The sequence below is a fragment of the Sitophilus oryzae genome, unplaced genomic scaffold (assembly GCF_002938485.1).
Source record: "Sitophilus oryzae breed Bouriz unplaced genomic scaffold, Soryzae_2.0 scaffold_1443_pilon_pilon, whole genome shotgun sequence".
In the NCBI taxonomy this organism is placed as follows: Eukaryota; Metazoa; Arthropoda; class Insecta; order Coleoptera; family Curculionidae; genus Sitophilus; species Sitophilus oryzae.
Window position 1 is genome coordinate 1,624,895 of NW_022146108.1, and position 21,182 is coordinate 1,646,076.

The following is a 21,182-nucleotide window of genomic DNA, read 5'->3' on the forward strand; positions in this document are numbered from 1 at the left end:
GAGAGATAACCCTCTTTTGCAACCACAGTGCGATGTATACTCTTGTACATAGTAGGCACTTTTCATCATCCAGTATAAAATAAATAATCATTGTTTAAATCCATCCTTCTCGAATCTGTGTATGTAGTAATTTATTATAAATAAATAAACCTATTGAAATGAAAATAATTGTTTTATTTTAAACTTGTGCATGTGGCGCCCTCTGGTGTTAATGCCCGGAACTAAAAAAAATGCTGGTAGCGCCCTCTGGTATTAATGCCCGGAACTAAAAAAACGCTGGTAGCGCCCTCTGGTGTTAATGCCCGGAACTAACAAAAATAGTAGCGCCCTCTGGTGTTAATGCCCGGAACTAAAAAAATGTTGGTAGCGCCCTCTGGTGTCAAAGCCCGGAACTAACAAAATTAGTAGCGCCCTCTGGTGTTAATGCCCGGAACTAAAATGGATAGTAGCGCCCTCTGGTGTTAATGCCCGGAACTAAAAAAGGTAGTAGCGCCCTCTGGTGTTAATGTCCGGAAATTAAGTGCATATGTACTTTAGTTCGGTACATTGACACTAGGGGGCGCCACATAGACTAGTGAGCTTAATAAGTTGTTTACTATTAAAAAAAACGAATATTAATTCATTATTTTGCGTATATTTGGAACATAAAATTTACATTAAAGAGAGAGAATAAGGTATTAAAATTTACATTAAAGAAACAGGTATTTTTGACATGTTCTAAGAACACGTTGTAAGTTTTGCAAGTTCTAAAGCCTGGTTGACTTAGACTAAGTTACACTTGGATGCTGCCATAAAAGTATACTTATATGGATGCTGTGCCCGCCTCACTTGTAAGCTGATTCTATTTTATCAAAGTCGAATTGGAAAGCTTTGTAGGATGATATGAAGCTTTCCAACTCAACTTGGATAAAACAGTTGATACGATACAAACAGCGTACAAGTGAGATGCGCGCAGCATCCATAAACTACACTTATATGGCAGCACTTGAGTGATGAGTGATTAATTTTGAGCAGCACCGTGTAAACCGGCCTTTAGAACGCGCTGCCTCTTACAGCAAGTTCTAAAAAGTAAGAACTTGCTGTAAGTTTCTTACAGCGAGTTCGTAAAACGTGTCTGCTACAGGAAAATAAACAACAAATAAAATTTATCGCAAAAATAAGGCGTCAACGTTGGCTTGAAAATGGCAATCGATGATGTTTTATATAAAAATCAAATGTCATCAACCCAAAAATCAAATGCCATCATTATAACTCTAACGCTGTTAACTCTAAACGCTACGCTCCAAACTACATATTTTGATTAATAAAGATAGAATCTTGCGGTTTGTGTAAATTTGAGTTACTTTTAAGCGAAATCAACATAGCCTTCTTAATTTCCATGCTACAGGACGATAAGAAGAAGACTGCCCTCGTATATCGTCAGACACCCCTCGTATATCGTTAGCATAACATGTATACGAATCGTTCATTATCTAATACCATCTAATTTTATCTATCAAGACCATGTTTAGTTAATTTTTAAATAAGATACCCTGTATATTTGATAAGAACTAAATAGATCACTTGAATGGATTAATCAACACCGTTCAAAAATATACAGTAAAGAAAACAAAGAAAAAATATATAATCATATAATCACAGCCAAGGGGCAGCATTGTGTGCATGGCCTTTTGCAAATATTTAGGAGACTAATATAAAATGAATTTTTGGAAGCTTGTAAAAAGACAAATTAATTTCTAGATAAATACACATGAAGTGTCCTATTTAAAAAAAAACTAAACAATGGTCGATATTTCACAAATAGAAATATTAATAAAAAAAAATAGAGAAAATATTTTTTTTGTCCACTGTTTATACCACTGCTATTATAAAGTCTGTTAAATATTGGACAAAGTAAATTGCTAACCTGTACAGGGTGTATAATTTTCATTCGTTCGTGCTTTAGGGAGTTTCTAGCTTATGAACGCAGATCGAGAAAAAGTTGAGATTCTCGCAATAGATGGTTTCTTATTGATTAATACAATTCAATTACAGATATGAGGAAGAGGACTGTGATAAGTGTATTATCCCAGCCCTCTTAGTTCTAAGGTACAGTAGTCTGAAAAAAAAATAAAAACAGAAGCATAAGTTTTTTCTTAATATTTTCATCACTCACCCTGTATACTTGTCAAAAAAATTATCTTCGTCCTTCACAAGCTTTCAAAATATATGTAACAGTATATTTTAGTAAAAAGCTGCAGAATTAATAATTTTAAAATAATACAAATAAAAGTCTACATAGGACCATGCTAAAACAATGCTGCTATTATCTTTTAATTGGCGAAAACAATTTTGATCTACTTAATTTTTAAATGAAAAGTTTAAACAATAAAGAACTAAAAATACAAATACAAAGAACAATGAGATAGGATATAACAAAATTTGTATTAAACTGTTTTACCTCCCTAGACAGCCTTTTACGATTATTTGGGATATTTATAGGATAATACAAGGATGATGTTGGGAGCATTATAGAATATTTTTAGGACATTATATGAGGACTGTTATTTGACAATACTTACTTCATTCTTAGTTTATAGTAAAAACGTTCGCGATTTAGTTTTATTTAGTCACATTTTGACGTTATTCATGGATATTTTTATTAACAGCTCTAAAATATACCCACATATTATGTCAATGAATTTTGCGTCAAAATTTAGAAGTTTATTTGTATGAGTTAAGAGCTTTCAATTTATACTGTACCATCGAAAAAAAAACGGCATTCAATTGGCTTGAAAATTACAATCGATGCCATTCCCCATATAATTTTACATACAAAATAACAGCAATCTTCATTTCCAAGCCAGCTCTGACGCCGTTTTTTTTTCGATCGTATGGTATACCAGATTATACTACCCTTTATGGAGTCTAACAGTTTATGTCTAGCAGCAACAGTTTACATCAAAGTTGGCACACAGGATACAGGTATAATTTCTAACACCACACATTCCAGAAACTCACAATTTAAACACAAAAATAGGATTTGTGTTTGAATAGATCTAACACGAAAATGGGTTTAGGGATAAAGAACAATCGCGTTTCAACAAATTTTCACTTATAATTTTGTCACAAATTTTTCATTGTGAGACCCTGAGTCGTTCGTCGTTTTTCGATATTAGTTGAGGTTAGGATAGAATTTCTGCTAGAACAAGGCTAGAACTATGAGTATAAGAAAAAACTAAGTCAAACTCAACCAGTTTTGTTAGTTTCAGTCATTTTTAAGCCCATTTAATATCGACAAACGACCGAATTCACCTCGAATTTCACTAAATCAAAGAACTGAATAATACACGACGCAAAAACAAACTGTCGAGATGGATTGTGGGAAATTTTTTGCGCGGGCGTTTTAAATTCTCTGTATTACTGGGAGTGGCCAAGCTCATAAATATCCAGATTATCCAGAAGATACCAACAGGATATTTTGTTGCCTTGACGTAATATATATCTATCTGTAGAGTTTATTGCATTTTATGTAATATAAAAAGTAGTACATGATTTATTTTTCCTAAATATCTAGACGATATTGTTAGGATATTTTATTATCATGAGCATGTTTGGATATCTCAGCTGGATGTACATTAGATATACGACAGAGATATCCATAGGATATTCTATTCTGAGACATCTACAGGATTTTAGGATGTGTGGAGGATATCCTATAGATGTCTTTATAAGATGATCTTATAATGGGACATTCCGACATTCTATGAATATCCTGCGGATATTGTGTGTTATATGGGAAATAAAAGTCTACATAGGACCATGCTAAAACAATGCTGCTATTATCTTTTAATTGGCGAAAACAATTTTGATCTACTTAATTTTTAAATGAAAAGTTTAAACAATAAAGAACTAAAAATACAAATACAAAGAACAATGAGATAGGATATAACAAAATTTGTATTAAACTGTTTTACCTCTAATTAAAAACTGTGACTTATGGTGGCTTATGAGAAGATACATTAATTTCCTGAGAAATATACAGGCTGGCTGTCCCATTAATAGAAACTAAACATTGGTCGATATTTAAAAAAAACTATTTAAATTATTTAAAGAAATTAAAAAAGAAGTTCCATAGCAATATGTTTTAAAATTTATTGATAAGTTGTCAGACTACTGGAATAGGAGATGTATCTAAAACTGTAACATTTTCAAAATCACCCTGTATCACAGAAACTAAAAGGGGACCGTGGCAATTTTATTTTTCATAAAAATCAAGTTTATAAAAATCGCAATGTCCTATCCTTACTAATGAGCGAGAAAACTCAATTGGACAGTCTGTACAACATTATTGATTGATAAACTTTTCCTAGCAAGCGTCAATACTTTCAATAAAGCACACAAAGTGGAAATGATAAAATGACGGGAAATACACTCATGAGGAAGTGACATTATACCATTCACATGGGTATACCAAACATTGCGTTATAATTTAGAGCATAGCCGTTAGTTTTTCCTTGATTACAATTTAAATAAACATTTTAACAATGGAAGTTTTTACAAGGTTTGTTGTTTATTTTCCATTTAAACTAATATAAAATTAAAAATTGCATAAATTAATTAATCGCTAATCGCATGAATTAAAATTATACAAAGAAAATTGAAGTGAATAGTTGATAAATAAATAAAAAACATATTAAATAACAAGGTAAACTTCTAGTTAACTGAAAGTTTAAATGGCTTTAATATATGCTCTAATATTACTGGCATATTTTGTAATAAAAAGATTGAAGTGAAAATCTTAAATAGAACACCTAGTTTATTTAACACTGAGCCACCCTGTAGTAATTTAAACGATTTTTTTTAAATTGAAATTTGAAAGCAATACTTACTTAGAAAGCAATAAACAAATATATTAATTATTCAACTAATTTTAACTTTTAAGGTGTTTGAATTAGTAAGAATCGATTAGGCAACCAGTTAAACTAAAATTTAAAGAAATTGAGATAACTATTTTCAGATGATTTTTCTATGTAAAATTAGCTTTATATAATTAATTTACGCAATTTTCTACTGGAATACAGTGGTGGATTAATCATTACACAGTTACAAATCTTAATCCCATCACTGATTAAATATTTAAAGATTCCAAAACTACCGTTTACAGCCTTAAAATTAGTTCAGATAATTGATAAGTGGTAATTAAATAAATTATTCCAGAAAAAGCTTGCCAGATGCATACAAAACAACAGTATCAGCTCATAAGAATGTTATTTAATGTAATTTATTTGTGTAATTTGAAGGAGTAATTACTTAAGAATAATTTTTTTAATATATTCTACTTTCAAATATCTGGATATATTTAATTTCTAAATATTCACAATGCCACAATTTTGTTATTTATAAAGTATATTATTATAAAATTAAGGGTGTTTTATTTAAATAGCAGAGAAAGACATTATATTATATTTAGTTACCAACATAAAAACTATTTTAGTATAATTTGTTTTGATCTTCTGTTATATAAAATATTTTCAATTAAAAAAAATACGACTTTATAAATTTGTGAAAGCTTTAAAAATGTACAGGAAAAATCTAAAAACAATAGAATTAAATTTTGAATTACATTTCATTTAAATACTACCAATATAAAGCAAAAATATATTAAAAACACCCTGTGTATATCTACGAACTGGCTTTAAAATATGGTCTACTGTAACCCGTATGTTTTATAAAAAAAATTCAGTGAAAATCTTAAACTGAAGAAGTAACATGATTATTTTTGGAACATTGGGCCACTCTGTGGAAATATAAATTATTCTTTTTTACCTACTAAAAAAAGATTCTTAATTAGCTGATTAATTATTAGACATGACAAAAAAATATTTAAAATGAAAAAAGAAATGACTGTAAACCTAGTGCTCGGAATCTCTAAAATGCTTACAAAATGTAGATGTATACAAAACATTTTTATAACAAAAATACAGCAACTACAACAGATAATAACATTTGTACAGAAATAGTACAATATTATCGAATAAAAATGGCGTCGGCGATGGCTATGAAATGAAGATCGCTGTCATTTTATATATAAAATTATATGGGAAATGTAATTGATGTTCATTTCCAAGCCAACTGGACGCCGTTTTTTTTTTTCGATCATACGGTATATTGTTTTATTAGGTGTAAACATTATACTTTTTGCGGCGAAACACTAAAAGTCAATTTTACTCCCAATAAAACATGCTATTTTTTTTAAATGTCACAAATAATGTTTTTAATAATTTCATTTCACATTTTTTAAATAATAAGAACATTACCACAATATTACATAAGAATCGATTAGGCAACTAGTAATACTAAAGGTTAAAATTCATGTATTTATTTTCAATTGAACTCTTCTAAAATAATTAATTTATGCAATTTTGATTGGATTACAGTGGTATATTAACTAGAACATACATTAAAAAACATTGCATTTAAAAAAAAACAATTTTAGTATAAATATACTTGAATCGCACAGTATATTCTACGAAAAACAATTTTGAAATGTGTGCTCACAATATATTTGTTAAAAAAATTGAAATGAAAATATTAAAAAGAAAAATATTTTTATAATGAATGTATTTTTTATGAAAATGTTAATAAAAAAAAGCTTTTGCTCTTGTAAAGACGTGCTGAGGACATACTGTATATAAAGAAAATTCTGCACATAAAAAAGAAAACAATGCATGAAGTGCATTGCTCTCTGTGTTAAAGAAACAAACTTTATCACTAAAATTTAAGTACAAAATAGATATAAACATAAATGTTTTAAAATCATATAAATTGAATAAAAACATCTGTATTAAGGTACCAAAAATAATTCTCAAAAGCAAAAAAAAACTATATGAACACAAGTATCCAAAATTGATTTAGTAAAACAAATATTTCAAAAAAAAAATAAACACTAATAAATCATTCCTACTGGGTTGACATTGGTATTCAATAAATGAAAAAAATATTAAATTGACCGTTAACTATTAAATTACCATCCGGTTGAAGATATAGTTAGTTAAATTCTACAAAATTTAGTTTTGCGTTAATACAATAAATTAAATATTAAAAAACATAAACTTTAAAACCAAAATAATACTTGTGTTCATAGGGCTATAGTGACGCAGTGCAAGTATAAAAATTGTAATTTTGATAATTTGGAATAAACTTAGAGAAGCTAAGAAAATATAAATAATACAAGATAAAAATAAATTGAAAATGATACAAGCCTATAAAGATTGTTTTTAAATTCTTTTAAAAAATACCTTTGACGAAATCCAGAATAAAATATAGTTTTATTTAATAACAATTTAATGATTGAACTAATGGAAGTAAATATAAGATAGGTGAGATTGAAAAAAGCTTGAGATGAAAAATTATAACAGATTGGTATTATGTTGCTCAACATATCCTCCATAAAGATTATTGCATTGATTTGAATGATTTAAAAGTAAGCAAACATCCCTCAAACTAGAGGCAACACAAAGCATAAATATAAAGACAATATCAACAGAGATAATGGTCCTATTCATAAAATAAAGTGTATTGCTCTTAACTAGTGTTTTATATTGCAAAAACTTAAGAAAAAAAAGGTTTCTATCCAAATTATCAAAATTTTCCAAAAAATTAAAAAAAATACTTATAGTAAGAGGATAAAAACTAATAAACAAATTTATTGAAACAATAACACTATAAATGAAGCTAACGAACCTTGGTGAGGCATTGAGGAGTATTGAGTCTGCTTTATGTTAGAGAAAGAGGAAAGTGAGGAGTAGGAGCAACTGTTGATATCCATTGTTAAGAAAATACAGAGATATCTAAAAAATAAAATAAAAATAATATTAAAAAAAGGAATAAAACGATCTATGTAAAAATTAAAATAAATATATTTTTATTAATGCATGCAATAACTATGTTTTTTAAATTAATAATTTGTATATACCCTATGAGAAAAAAAAACAGCATTAGAGTGGCTTTTGAAATAACAATTGATGACAATTATTTCTGCCAGGTAGACCACAATATATATCATTTATAAAAAATTGGTATAAAAATTTATAAAAAATTAAAGAATGAAATGTTAAAAAAATTCAAAGATATCATATTTTTTAAATTAAGGTTTTCACCTTTGAATAATAATAATTGGTATGTTTGAAACCTTTTTCCTTTTTTTTCATTTAAATATTATTTTTGACAAGTTTTTATATCAATTTTTAATAAATGACATATAGGAATAGACGTTGACCTCAGAGACCTGTGCAGCTTGAATATTATGAAAACTTATCATAATTTTCAAGCTTGTCGATGAAATGTAGTAAGAAAAAAGAGATAAATAACTTACCATTGATAAAGGACTGCAACCACTTTTCAACAGCTATTAAGTACAGACCTAAATGGTCTTTCTGAGTCTTTTCCTGCAAGTTTCATTCCATTTAAAGCTTTTTGATGTCCACCATAATATTTGCAGATAGTACCCTTGTGAATTTTTAACAGCGTATACCTAAATTCCAAAAAAATATTAAATAAGTTTTTACTATACTAATTTTGGAAGATTTCTGAAAACAAGATTAATAAAAAGAAAACAAAAAAGATTAACTAAAATTTTATTTATTAAAATATATATATATATTTATTGCGTTTATTCTAGTGGTAACATTAATATATCGTCAAGGTGTGTGTGACGAGTTCTGTAATTTTAAACCAACCAGTTTTGAACAGCGATTGTTGACAATTTGGCGAAGGATTTTTTAAATAGTTAATTGTGTGTTGTAATCAGTATAAATTGTGTAATATTTTAATTTAAACGTATTTGGTATATGAAATACGTTTAAATAAAATTTTAATTTAAACGTATTTGGTGTATATGGTGCGAAAATAAATCCGTTAAGTTTAAGTATTTTATCGTGAGTTGTCAATATTTTATTTTGTCCTGCCTATTTTTAGTAGTTGTTGGCTTTTCTAAAATTGGAACAGAAGCGCTTGTATATATTTAAAAAATGTTCAAGCTGTCCAATGAAATTTTATAAGATAGATAAATAACTTACCATTGATGAAGAACTGGATCCCCTCTAACAACTATTAAGTAACAGCAGTTCAAAATGGTTTTCCTTGATTTCTTCTGCACAAGAGAGAGAGTTTCATTTCATTTAAATCTCTTTTATGACCACCATAAATATTAGTTGCAGCTAGTAGAACTTATTTGTTTCTAATAGCATAGTCCTTTCGTATACCTAAATAAAAAAATTAATTAAAGTTAAGTAATTTTTTATTATAGCAATTTTTAAAGCTATCAGAAACCAGACAATAACATAAATTATCTTAATATTTCTAGGAACAATCTAAAATAACAAATAAATAATACTCATTTTGTCAACATTAATTTGAATAAGTTATAAAGAGTTATACAAAAATTAAAAGAAATACTTTTATTGATAACTTCAGAAATAAATTAAAAATTGTAAATTTCCTTGATATGAAAGTAATACATTATTATAACGAGTTATTAATGACCAAAAAATTAAATATCTAATTTACTAGATATATACAGGGTGATTCCTGTAAGTCGGTCATGGTTTCGAGGAATAATAGGGGACGTCGAAATATTAATTTTGATATAGCACACTATGGGTCGCAAATGCCTCTTACGCAAGATACAGGGTGTTAAAGTTTTTGAAAGATTAAAGATATTCTTTAATAGTTTTTTAACAGTTGAAGGTATCGTTATAAAATTTTATTATAGGAGACTGCCTAACAGAGACACTTTAAATGTAAAAAGAAGAGGTTTTAGTTCCAACCAGTGGCGTAGCTGTGATAGCATCGAGTAATATTTTTAAAAAAAAATAGTACGCCACTGATAAAAATAAAAATTTCGAAGTTTTTTTATTTACGCGGTTTATTTCCAAGAAAAAATGTCTCTTGCAACTTTCTTCTATCTAACACCATTTTGTCACAATTTAAAAATAAATATTTTTTTAATGAGAACCTTAAATATGCGAATTATTATAACTACCTTAAAACTACAAATTACATTATTAACAATAAAAAAAAATCTAGTTTAAATTTATAATTTTTTAAAAATTTATTTAGAGCTAATAGTAAAAAGTACTAAAGTTACCCAAGATGAAGGGAGCTAACGATCATATGTGTTTCTGCCCTCTAGTTATTCGCTAATTAATTCGCTGTATTTAAGATTCTCATTAAAAAAATTATTTATTTTAAATCGTGACAAAATGGTGTTAGATTGGAGAAAGTTGTAAGAGACATTTTTTCTTGGAAATAAACCGAGTAAATAAAATAACTTCGCAATTTTTATTTTTATCAGTGGCGTATTATTTTTTTTTTTTTGAAAAAATTATCCGATGCGTATCACATCTACGCCACTGGTTGAAACTAAAATCTTTTCTTTTTACATTTAAAGTGTCTGTTAGGCAGATTCCTATAATGAAATTTTATAACGATTCCTTCAACTGTTAAAAAACTATTAAAGAATATCTTTAATTTTTCAAAAACTTTTAACACCCTGTATTTTGCGTAAGAGGCATTTCCGACCCATAGTGTGCTATATCAAAATTAATATTTCGACGTCCCCTAGCATTCCTCGAAAGCATGACCGACTTACAGGAATCACCCTGTATATATAAAAAATATTTAGCAATAACTTGTAAATTATTACATTTATTTTGGTGGTAACTTTTTGGTGGTAATAATTAAAAAAGTATATGCAACCAGTAATACACTCTTAGCATTGTTCAATTAACTTTTTTATTTTTTGAGCAAGAATATTCATTAAAAAAAATTATAGGGTTTTCTGTCAAGTTTTAATACATTTTATTGTTATTATGTATGTTATTACCCTGTAAATTTAAAAAATAGATAAAAATAATATACAAAAAAAAATCATTAAAACATCAGTTAAAACCTTCTAATTTCTTTTTTCTTTTCAATGAAAATTCTAGCTTCTAAAATAAAAAAGTTAAAACCTGTTAAAATTTAGGGCAAAATAAAAAACTAACACTGTACAAAATTTAATAATTTTACAGAATGTTCAAGCTTATCAATGCCAATTCATAAAAATATATAGAGGGTATTTCACGTAACTAGCTCATTAAAAGTGTTTTAAGATGAAATTTAGTCTAAATTAAACTAGTTATAGACTTTAGAGAAAAATATATACACTGAAAAACTTTTAATTAACCAGTTGTATGAAAATCTCCTCTGTATATAAAATGATTAAAATAGCTTACCATTATTAAAAGGTAACAGATGTCGAGCCCAACCCTGGCTCTATTAACTTTGCATCCTGAAACGACTGACATTTTTCTGTATCCAATCAAATATTTTCCTTCAAAGCTGCAACTTGTTCGTTGAGTTGTGATAGTAGCTGTCAAAATGTCCATTACCATCAATTTCTTCAGCTCACTAAAAGCACAAAAAAAAATTAAAATATAAAAAATTTAAATAGGTAATAAAAAAAATTATGACGTCAGTTTGTTCATACTAAATTTATCATAATTTTCAACCTTGTCAAAGAAATTTAATAAAAAAAAATAAAATAAATAAATCAGACGTCTAAATGCAAAACCCGAAAATTGAGATCTATAGACCATTTAATTCGTTATCCCAAGAGAAACTCTGAATTAAATTTTTATGCAAGATATTTTCAAGAAATAATACACCAGATAAATTCAGTCAGGTAGATTTATTATTCTTTCTACTATTCATAATATTTTAAATAATTTTTAGTGTATTTTGTAAAATTGATTTCAGTGGACTTGTCAGGTTTTGCCTGAAATAACTTACCATTGATGAAGGACTGCATCCACTCTAACAGCTATTAAGTACAGTCCTAAATGGTCTTTCTGAGTCTTTTTCTGCAAGTTTCATTCCATTTAAAGTTTTTTGATGTCCGCCATAATATATTATTTGCAACTAGTACTACTTGTTGACTTCTAACAGCAACTGTCCCATTGTATACCTAAAATTCAAAAAAAGTATTAAGTAATTTTTAATGAATCAATTTTTAAAGATTTTTGAAAACAAAAAAAATATATTAATATTTAGAACTTGTTTAGAACTATGTAAAATCATAAATATACGGCTATTATACCAATTTAAATAAGTCACAAACAATAAAGATCTTAAATGGATTCTAATAAAAAATAATTATAATTTTTATATTAATATTTGCGGTTTTAACGATCGAAAAAAATATAAATAAGGTATCTGCTGTACTAAAAATATCAAAATAAAAAAAATCAACTTATATTTACCATACCGTAATTTTATTGTGCCTATCTTATTGGAAACTTTAATAATTATTAAAACCAGATTTAAAAACTGCATTTTTTCCAAGATCGCTATATGCAACCAGTAATACAGTGTCTGTATTTTGTTTTGTCCTGCCTTTAATAATCCTTTTTATTATTGTTTTAGTTAAAAAAAAACAGAAAAAAATAAAGCATGTTAATATTGGACCAAAAGAGCTTAAATACGATGGAAAATTTAATATTTTTATAAAATTTTTAAATTTTATAAGAATAAGTTGAGAGGCATAACTTACCATTATTAAAAGGCAACAGGTGTTGATGCCTGTGTCCATTAAAGATTTTCCATTAAAACTGGAACTTGGACTGGAAACAGCTGTCAAAACGTCCATTAATATCAATTACCAATTTGTATTGCTTACTAAAAATACAAAAAATAAATAAGTAAATTTTTATAAAGTCAGTTTCCTCACAAATGTTGAAATAAAAATGTTTTTTTTAATATGTTAAGTAGATATTAAAAAAATAAACGCAATAGTAACTCTTTGAAATATTGTCAAATATTCATAGATTTTTACAAAAAGAAAACATACTAAATAAAATTAAAATTGTCTGATACAAATTTGTAAATAACTACAAAGATTGAAAAAAATATATTAATATATTTTCAATCTCAAACTTATTTTATTTTGAATTTGAAGCCTACAATTTTGTAGTTAAATACAAAAATTGTAGCCTTAAAAAATAATAAAAAACTAAAAATAACTTACCATTTTCATAGCGCAATGGTAATGAAGGCCAATCAATCTAAGTACTATTGATTGTATGTTGAAATGGTCATTTGTGGGTAAGATTTTCAGTATCATTCCATTCAAAAAATTCCTCCGGCATTCATCAAACTTATGTACAGTTCTAACTCATTTGCAGATTTGTAACAGCAACTGTTAACGCCCAGTACATCACTCGAACAGATATCTAAAAATAAACAAATATTAATAAGTATATTAATTTGTAGCAATGTTAAAATTAAAATAAATAAGAAAACATTGTAATATCAATATAGATAGGCAAAATATAAAATTAAGTTGATTTGAATAAAAAAATTCTCCTAATAAATTTAAAAAAAATTAAAAAGTTATTAAAATATACATATTATGTGTAAAATATGTCATAACTTCCAAGCTTTCCAAAAAGATTTAATAGGAAAGAAAATAATGTGAAAAAAACTTACCATTTTTGAGAGATATCTGCGATGTTGAAGTCAATTTAATGTCCTGTATCTACTGTAGAATAAACTGGTCATTTGTGAGCCTTTTCCCAGTTTAAATTATGTCAAAACTTCTTTGGTATTTCTAATAATTCATCCATGTTATAACAGCTGCCATTCTAAATTTCCACCAATAGCTATGCTTGTATAATACATAAATAAATAAAACTTGATGTCCAAGATACCCATAACATCTATAAAAAAAAATAAAAGTTGTGATAAGTATTTATTTTTTGTAACTAGATGAAAAAATTACCTTAATACAGTTGCTCCAAATTTCATTCAAAAAACTTCCGTTGCAGCCAACAAAATCCTCAATATTTCCTCAAACATCTTCTATCTCCTTTCCTTCTATTTCAAAGCAATCCTCTTCCATCTTCTCTGGCCTCTTCTATTTTCCAAGTCTCACCAATTCTTATTCAACTACTTATATAACTAACTTATACAAATTTCAGGCGTCTTACAAACATTTTTTAAAAAGGGGGAAAAGGGATATAATGCTACAATAAACGACTACGCTAGCGCACCTACCTAAAAAAAACTTTTTTTAGTCAAAGAAAATGATAAATATAAAGTTATATAAATTTACCTGATGGCATCTAGAAGATGGCCCTAATCCTGCTGTTGTCCCTCAGCATTCCAAAGCAGTTTACTACTAAAAAGATTTATGCAGGAACAAACTGAATTTAATTTGAGAAACAAAAATAAATTACTAATACTTTAATTCTCATTATAATGTAAGATTACATTATTTACTAATTTACGTTTAATTAAAAATCACTATTATAAAAATTAAATAATATTATGAATTTTAAAATAAGACGAAAAATAGTTATTTCCAAATATATAATAGAAAAACAATATGCTATATACCTAATTTTGTGTCTTTGGAGTTATTTTTTTATTACCATTATTGCTAAAAAACTTTATATTAATTCTTACCTTGTATAGAGTAAGAAAAAAAGTAAAAATGAAATATAAAAATTGCAAATTAAAAAATGAGTACTTAATGCCACATTCTGTAAATGTAGGGAACCTAAAGTTACTGCTTTGGAACCACGACGCGAACCGACTTTTGAAGTTCTCCAAGCCATACTGTATCACCTGTAAGGGAAAAAAAATATATTAGAATATTTCTAACAAATACATATGCTAGAAAAAAACAAAAAACAAGCTATAGACAAAAAAAACAATCTAAAAATATTAAAACTCACCATCACATCTTGCTTAAGTTCATTTTCAGTCCCACCATAATAATTATACGGCGAAAAAAACAGTGGCGTCTCACTGCTATAGAGCACATCGAATGCCCCCAACTCCATGGACTTCGGTCGATCCTATAGAGTTGACAATAAACACGTTTTCCAGGTATTCGACGGTGCCTGGAACAATCCGAATTTTTTTGGGACTGATCATATGCAGCATGTAGATAGAATTTCTGACTTCTTCAATCTTGTTTTTTAAAATCGCGCTGCGAACCCGGGTTGACTAAAAAAAATGAAAAAAAAATTAGTTATATAAATAACTACAAGTTAAATTAGAATTTAAACATATCTAAGTTTTAAAAAAGTTGCTCTAATTACTATACAAGTTATTCTACTTTAAATTGAAACTCATGTATGTTGTAACAAAAAAAAATAAAATATACAACACTTATATAAAAAGAATTTTGGTTGCTACATGGTGCGATAAAAAAGTTATTTGGTAGAGAGACCAGTAAAAATTTACAATTTAATGTAATATAAAAAAAATTAGACTTACTTTTAACAGGTTTAAGTTAGGCCTGGTTATGCTCGCCTCCTACCGACATTTTCTGCCTTCAAAATTCGACGTGGGGCAGACCAAGAGAAAAAACAAAAAAAAATTCCACGACCCGCCTGCGAGTGTGTGCTGGTTGCCTTCCTTATGCAGATTCGACCCATTGGTCGACGATTAAGCCTCACCAGTCAGTTCCCATCCCAATTAAGCCGCCTCGTCTGGGGTCACCCTCGTCACCCGTCGGACGGACATCCACCGGGACCCCCTACAGGCGGACCCCCTCATCATCTTCAATGTGTCCGATATCCCGCCCCTGCCTCTTCGAGGGTCACGGAATACGTGCACGAAGAAGTCTCGGAGCTTGGGTGCCAGGTCGTATCCGGCCGAAGCCTCTAGCATTAGAACACCTAGCTCGTAAACCAGAGGGTGGTGACTCCCTTGGGTACCTCTGCATGCTACACAGGTCATCGATGCCCGAACATCAGAGTTAGGGGATGACCCAAAAAGTCTCCTCTCTTGGGGAAGGCCGCGCCGCGCTCTGGAGTCATCTTAAGCCCGGGAATCCACACCGACAAAAACACTGTTAACCAACTGCATCAGCTAACGAAATTCACTAATGTTGAATTAGGAAATTTTATTAACCAACACAGAGAGCTAGCAATGCTCGTGTGAGTGGGGAAGGAGTGTGTGGTGTAGTATTAATATAACGCGCCTACAAAAAGAAAAAATATTGGGATACCTATCAAAATATTATCGAACACCTATAAAAATATTACGACAATATATAAATAGGTATATTTATTTTAAATAAAAAAAGAGATTCTCCATTTATACCTCAGCAATATTTTATAAGATTTTTACTTGATTATTATACCAAAAATGTCAAAAATATAAAGATGTTATATGATCTAGGGAAAAACGGAATATAAATTTGATGAATATGGTCAAAATCGAAAGAATTTTTCCATGATGTAACACATAAAAAAATAAAAATACACAAGGAGTTTTTAGAGTTGTAACATATTATTTAGAGCTAAAAGTTAAACCTACAGTGTTTCAAATAAATAAAAAATATTAAAGTTATATTTTTTTTAACAATAAGACATCCTATATATTTTATTACATTTTTAATTTCTACTCTGAAGACACACATTCGATCAAAATTTACCTCAAAATAATCATACTTACTGTTTTCGAAATATTTTAATTTTTATAAAAATTCAGTAACGATTTATTTCTGCAATGCAAATTTACAACTAATACTGAATTGGCAAAAATCATTTGTCAACATTAATACTACATTTTAACATGTAATATTACATAACGCGCTTTCGAGAGAAATATATTTTAAAATACCAATATCAGAAATCATTACAAAAATACTGAAACATAAATATGTAAGATTTTTAAATAAAAAAAATACGTAATAAAATTCCTAATGAACCTACCTATTTAAAACTTAAATACAAAAAACCTACTCATTCAAAATATTATTAAAATGCGCATATTATATTTTTAAAAAATAAAGAAAACTCTAAGTATACCCTATAAAAAGAAATTTAAAATAAAAATAGCAATTTACAAAAAATCAAGACATCGAATTCCAACAGGCGGCCATTTTATTTAAACATTCCTTGACCGAAAAAATTAAACAAAAAGTCAAAGTACGTAAAAAGTCAATTACGTAATTTACCAAAAATGTGGTACTATTATTTTACCCTTATGTAACACGCAGTATAGAAAGTACCGAAAATACATCGTTTTACATACCTATTTATTTATTAATCTACGTATATTATTTAAACAATATTCTTAAAATTTAATAACTTAATGGGGAATATTGAGAAGAAGGCTGCCATGATGGATATTGCGAAATCCAAAAATTTTAAACTAAAATATCTCAAAAAATACATAAAATTACGGGTACTCACTTTTTCAGGAGGCTAAGCAGGGCACTAGTAACAGATTACGCATAAATTGTGTACACTAAATGCACTTTTTCGTCAGAAAATTTAAAAATCGACGCAACCGACGAGAGGACGTGCAGATCCTTCGATTGCAAACGACTGGCAGGACCGGTGTTGCCAGATTGAAGTCATTCGTAAAATTTAAGCTGCTCATAAAATTAATTTATTACTAATAATAATATGTAATATTATTTATAGAAAAATTCTTGTAAATTAAGCTTAATTTTGAAAATACGTTCCACTGAAATCGTTTTTTTACGTAAGGCAAAATAATTTTATTATCATAAATAAGAAACAAATAAGTAATTGTAAACATAAACACACAAAAATCATGAAATAAACATAAAATGAAGCTGTTTAAATACATTTTTAATGCTATAAATACATCGAAACCAAGAATAAAGACTATAATGTTAGTATACATAATTACAAGAAGAAATAAAAGAAATTTCTACAAAACAACATTACTGGTACTTGTTTTACTAAAAATATAAATATAGAAATAACCCTTACTATAGTGCCAGTTCATGGTGCCAGTGATCATTTTAAACTAATTTAAACTAATATCATTTCACAAAAATAACATAGAGAAAAAGATTTTCGACATTTTTTAACAATCCGGCAACATCGAAGGATAATAAAATTCAAAACCTCCAGGCAACCGAAACTGACCAATCACGATCGAGAATTTTTTGCTCTTGGATGCCTCGATTTTAACTTTTTTTAATAAACATGGATGGTTTTTATTAAAATTTCGGTAGAATATGCTTCTTAAATTAATTAAATAATTTGTCTTTATTTGTATTTATTCCCTCCAGTATAAAATATCATACAAAACTTATTTTATATTGAAATTATCTGGTACGCACATAATTAGATGAACTATAAAATCATGCATTTCTTTAATATTTTAATAAATTATTAAGAAACAAGTGCTTTTATTCAACAAATATCCCTTAGTTTAATAAGAAACTAATTCTATATAGTTAAATAGTAAGAAATATTAGATAAATTATATGAATTATATAAAAAAATAACTTCATAAGTCTTTAACTTGACTCGATGTTGACAGCTCTTACCGGATGTATCTGTTCAACTTTTGACGCCACATTTTTCAAATTTGAAATTTAATTAAGCTGAAAAATCCTTTATTTACAAAAAAAAATATATTAATAAGTACAAATTATGATCGAAAAAACGGCGTCCAGTTGGCTGGGAAATGACGATTGAGTACATTTCCCATAAATTTACATATAAAATGACAGCGATCTTCATTTCATAGTCATCGCTGACGCTATTTTTTTTTTCATATAGTACGGTATTATTTATATTAACACGTGAACGCTTATTATGTATTTTCATAGTCAATAAAATTAAATAGAAATAAAATTCTAGATTCCTACAATTAATCTAATTGCTTAGATTATTTGTGTTATTATGCTACGTTTAAAAAGTGCTTTATTAAAAATTCGGAAAATTAAACGCGATATGTGTCCAAGTTTCTTCTTTTGTTAATTTTTAAATGCTGTAGCTCCATATCATGTTCATAATAAGTTTTTCTTAACATTCCATTAAAACTACGGAGGTCTTAAAATGGCCTTTTAACCTCCGTAATTAAAACTGTAGAATCACCTTCAGCAACATTAACAGTTACCTTGTTAAGATTTTTCTATTCTTACACCTAATTTATGCCATTTTTTTAACATATATGATTTATAAACCATATTTTTCCTAATAGAAGGATGGAAGGATATGCAAGATTAATATATATTCTAACATTTATTTTCCAGACAAAGCATAATATAGTATTAAGATTAAAACATAATTAATGTTAAGAAAGATCTTAATATAAATCACAAACTCACGTCTTAAGTTAGTCTAGTAAACACAGGTATAAAACTAATCAGATCAAAACTCAACCTTCACCATATTGTCAAGATTTGGCATTATAGGAAACAAGAAATTACAGTAAATTACGAAAAGAATATCAAAGTACACGATATTAAATACTGTAATGTATTTTACGACACAAACCATCTCCCTTATAAAGAGAAAAAGATAAAATATAAAGCTTATTTTAGTCTTATCAACACTCTTCACTCTTCGATAAAATATATGTCTAAAATTGCTATTAATCCACTAACTTGATATTTTTAAGAAATTATGATACAAACATAATCAAAGTAGGTAAAATGTCAAAAAACCTATAAAAAAAAGGTAAAAAACCTCTATCTCCCATTGACGTGTGTATTGTTCTATAAGAACTCGTCATGGTAGAACTTCAATACATCAATATATATAATCAAAACTATTGTTGCCTGTAAACAGAGATATAGATTTATAATTCTAATAAGTTTAAAACCATTAAGAAAAAATCCGTAAATCATAATTTTTAATTCTAATGTAAATATATAAATAAATATTATTATTACAATTTTATATACTCATAATAAAAACTCATAATACTTTCATTTCACAATTTTCATTATCCTGCTTACCTTAATTTTGGATATCAAGATAAATCTGAAATTATAAAATTAATTATAAAATTTGTATTTATACTGATTAATTAACACTCAAAAAAAAAATTCAACTGCAAGTAATTCGACAACAAACTGAAATTTGGCAATATCGACGATGTGCGCTTGCGTAGTATCGATGATCAAATGCAGTAAATATGGGCTTCAAGGTCAGCCACCGGATCCACACTCCACACCTACCCAAAATATTTCTTCTGGCCACAAACTGGCAAGAATGTACAGTATCCAGAGTATATCCAGAGGCAGCATGGATTTGAACTTTTGAACTATTTGCTAGCTTTGACCATAGATCAGGTAACAATGTGGTGTTTCGTGTCAAAGTCAAGAATGTCATTTGTCATTTCCGCAAGAGCCATCTTCCTTTTTCTTTTGACGTTTAGTTGGAAAAACACGCGGTTATAAATTATTGATAAGTGAGGAAAAGTAAGTTTTCCAGTTGAAATTATTTAACATATTCATTGCAATGTACATAAATATTGGCCTAAAATTATACACATCGGTAAGTTTGAATGGAAACCTAAATAACCTCAAAACTTTTTAGTATGGCACCTCGATATGAAATAGCTGTTGGCCTGCAAAAAGGCCACAAAACAACAAAAATTCCTACAGGAAAAACCAAGTCCGGCAAATTACGTCCCGCCAGGTTGAAGGGGATCCAAACTAAGCACTCGAAATTCGTGCGCGACCTTATCAGGGAAGTGTGTGGTCATGCCCCATATGAAAAACGCGCTATGGAATTGTTGAAGGTATAATAATTTATAATAGAAACATATTGAATGCTCAAATTACACTTAATTTATGTTTAGGTCTCGAAGGATAAGAGAGCTTTGAAATTCCTTAAGAGACGTCTTGGCACACACATCAGGGCCAAGAGGAAGCGTGAAGAATTGTCCAATATCCTTACTCAAATGCGTAAAGCTGCTACCCACAAATAGATTTTTTTAAGTTTCTGACAAAATAAACTTAATTATAAGTTTTCAATAGTTTTATTTCTTTAGAAGGATTAGAAAGGTCTGGGGTAATTACTATTTGGTTAGAAAATAAATGAAAAACTAACTCCTTTTTTATAACAATTTTAATATGCAACATTAGAAGCTTTATGAATACAGCTCTGAAATCTGAATGTAGCAGGGGTATGTAAGGGGGCTTTAGGCAAAGGTATAACGTTGCAAGTGTCTACCTTACATATAACTATACAAACGAAAGTGTAATTTTTTTAGTGAAAAATAATCTCTAGTTTCGTTGAAATTTGAAACAAGTATGAAAAATCGCTACATTTTTCTCATTAAAAAAACGACAACACAGAATAAAATTTCCACATTCTAAAATGCAAGCATCTAAAAGATTTTATTGAAAAAATACAAGAGCTAAA

The 21,182-nt window shown here is 28.1% G+C and overlaps 1 protein-coding gene and 3 long non-coding RNA genes across 4 annotated transcripts; 1 reads left to right on the top strand and 3 right to left on the bottom strand.

Moving 5' to 3' along the window:
• Positions 1 to 844: 844 nt before the first annotated feature.
• LOC115877288 lies at positions 845 to 4,012 on the bottom strand. Its single transcript, XR_004049318.1, has 2 exons — positions 3,957 to 4,012; positions 845 to 2,440 (listed from the first exon to the last, which is right to left on the bottom strand). It is a non-coding gene; the product is annotated as an uncharacterized LOC115877288 (long non-coding RNA).
• Positions 4,013 to 6,091: 2,079 nt separating this feature from the next.
• Positions 6,092 to 15,578, bottom strand: LOC115877289. The gene is made up of 12 exons (XR_004049319.1): positions 15,307 to 15,578; positions 14,760 to 15,033; positions 14,135 to 14,649; positions 13,802 to 14,076; positions 13,510 to 13,739; positions 13,049 to 13,253; positions 12,575 to 12,699; positions 11,815 to 11,989; positions 11,259 to 11,433; positions 9,060 to 9,245; positions 8,357 to 8,515; positions 6,092 to 7,832 (listed from the first exon to the last, which is right to left on the bottom strand). It is a non-coding gene; the product is annotated as an uncharacterized LOC115877289 (long non-coding RNA).
• Positions 15,579 to 15,700: 122 nt separating this feature from the next.
• LOC115877290 lies at positions 15,701 to 17,338 on the bottom strand. Its single transcript, XR_004049320.1, has 2 exons — positions 17,235 to 17,338; positions 15,701 to 16,015 (listed from the first exon to the last, which is right to left on the bottom strand). It is a non-coding gene; the product is annotated as an uncharacterized LOC115877290 (long non-coding RNA).
• Positions 17,339 to 20,138: 2,800 nt separating this feature from the next.
• LOC115877344 (60S ribosomal protein L36) lies at positions 20,139 to 20,786 on the top strand. Its single transcript, XM_030893489.1, has 3 exons — positions 20,139 to 20,233; positions 20,352 to 20,556; positions 20,617 to 20,786. Exons 2-3 carry the CDS (start codon positions 20,353 to 20,355, stop codon positions 20,743 to 20,745), a joined length of 333 nt encoding a protein of 110 aa, XP_030749349.1. The 5' UTR covers positions 20,139 to 20,233; position 20,352; the 3' UTR covers positions 20,746 to 20,786.
• Positions 20,787 to 21,182: the final 396 nt, after the last annotated feature.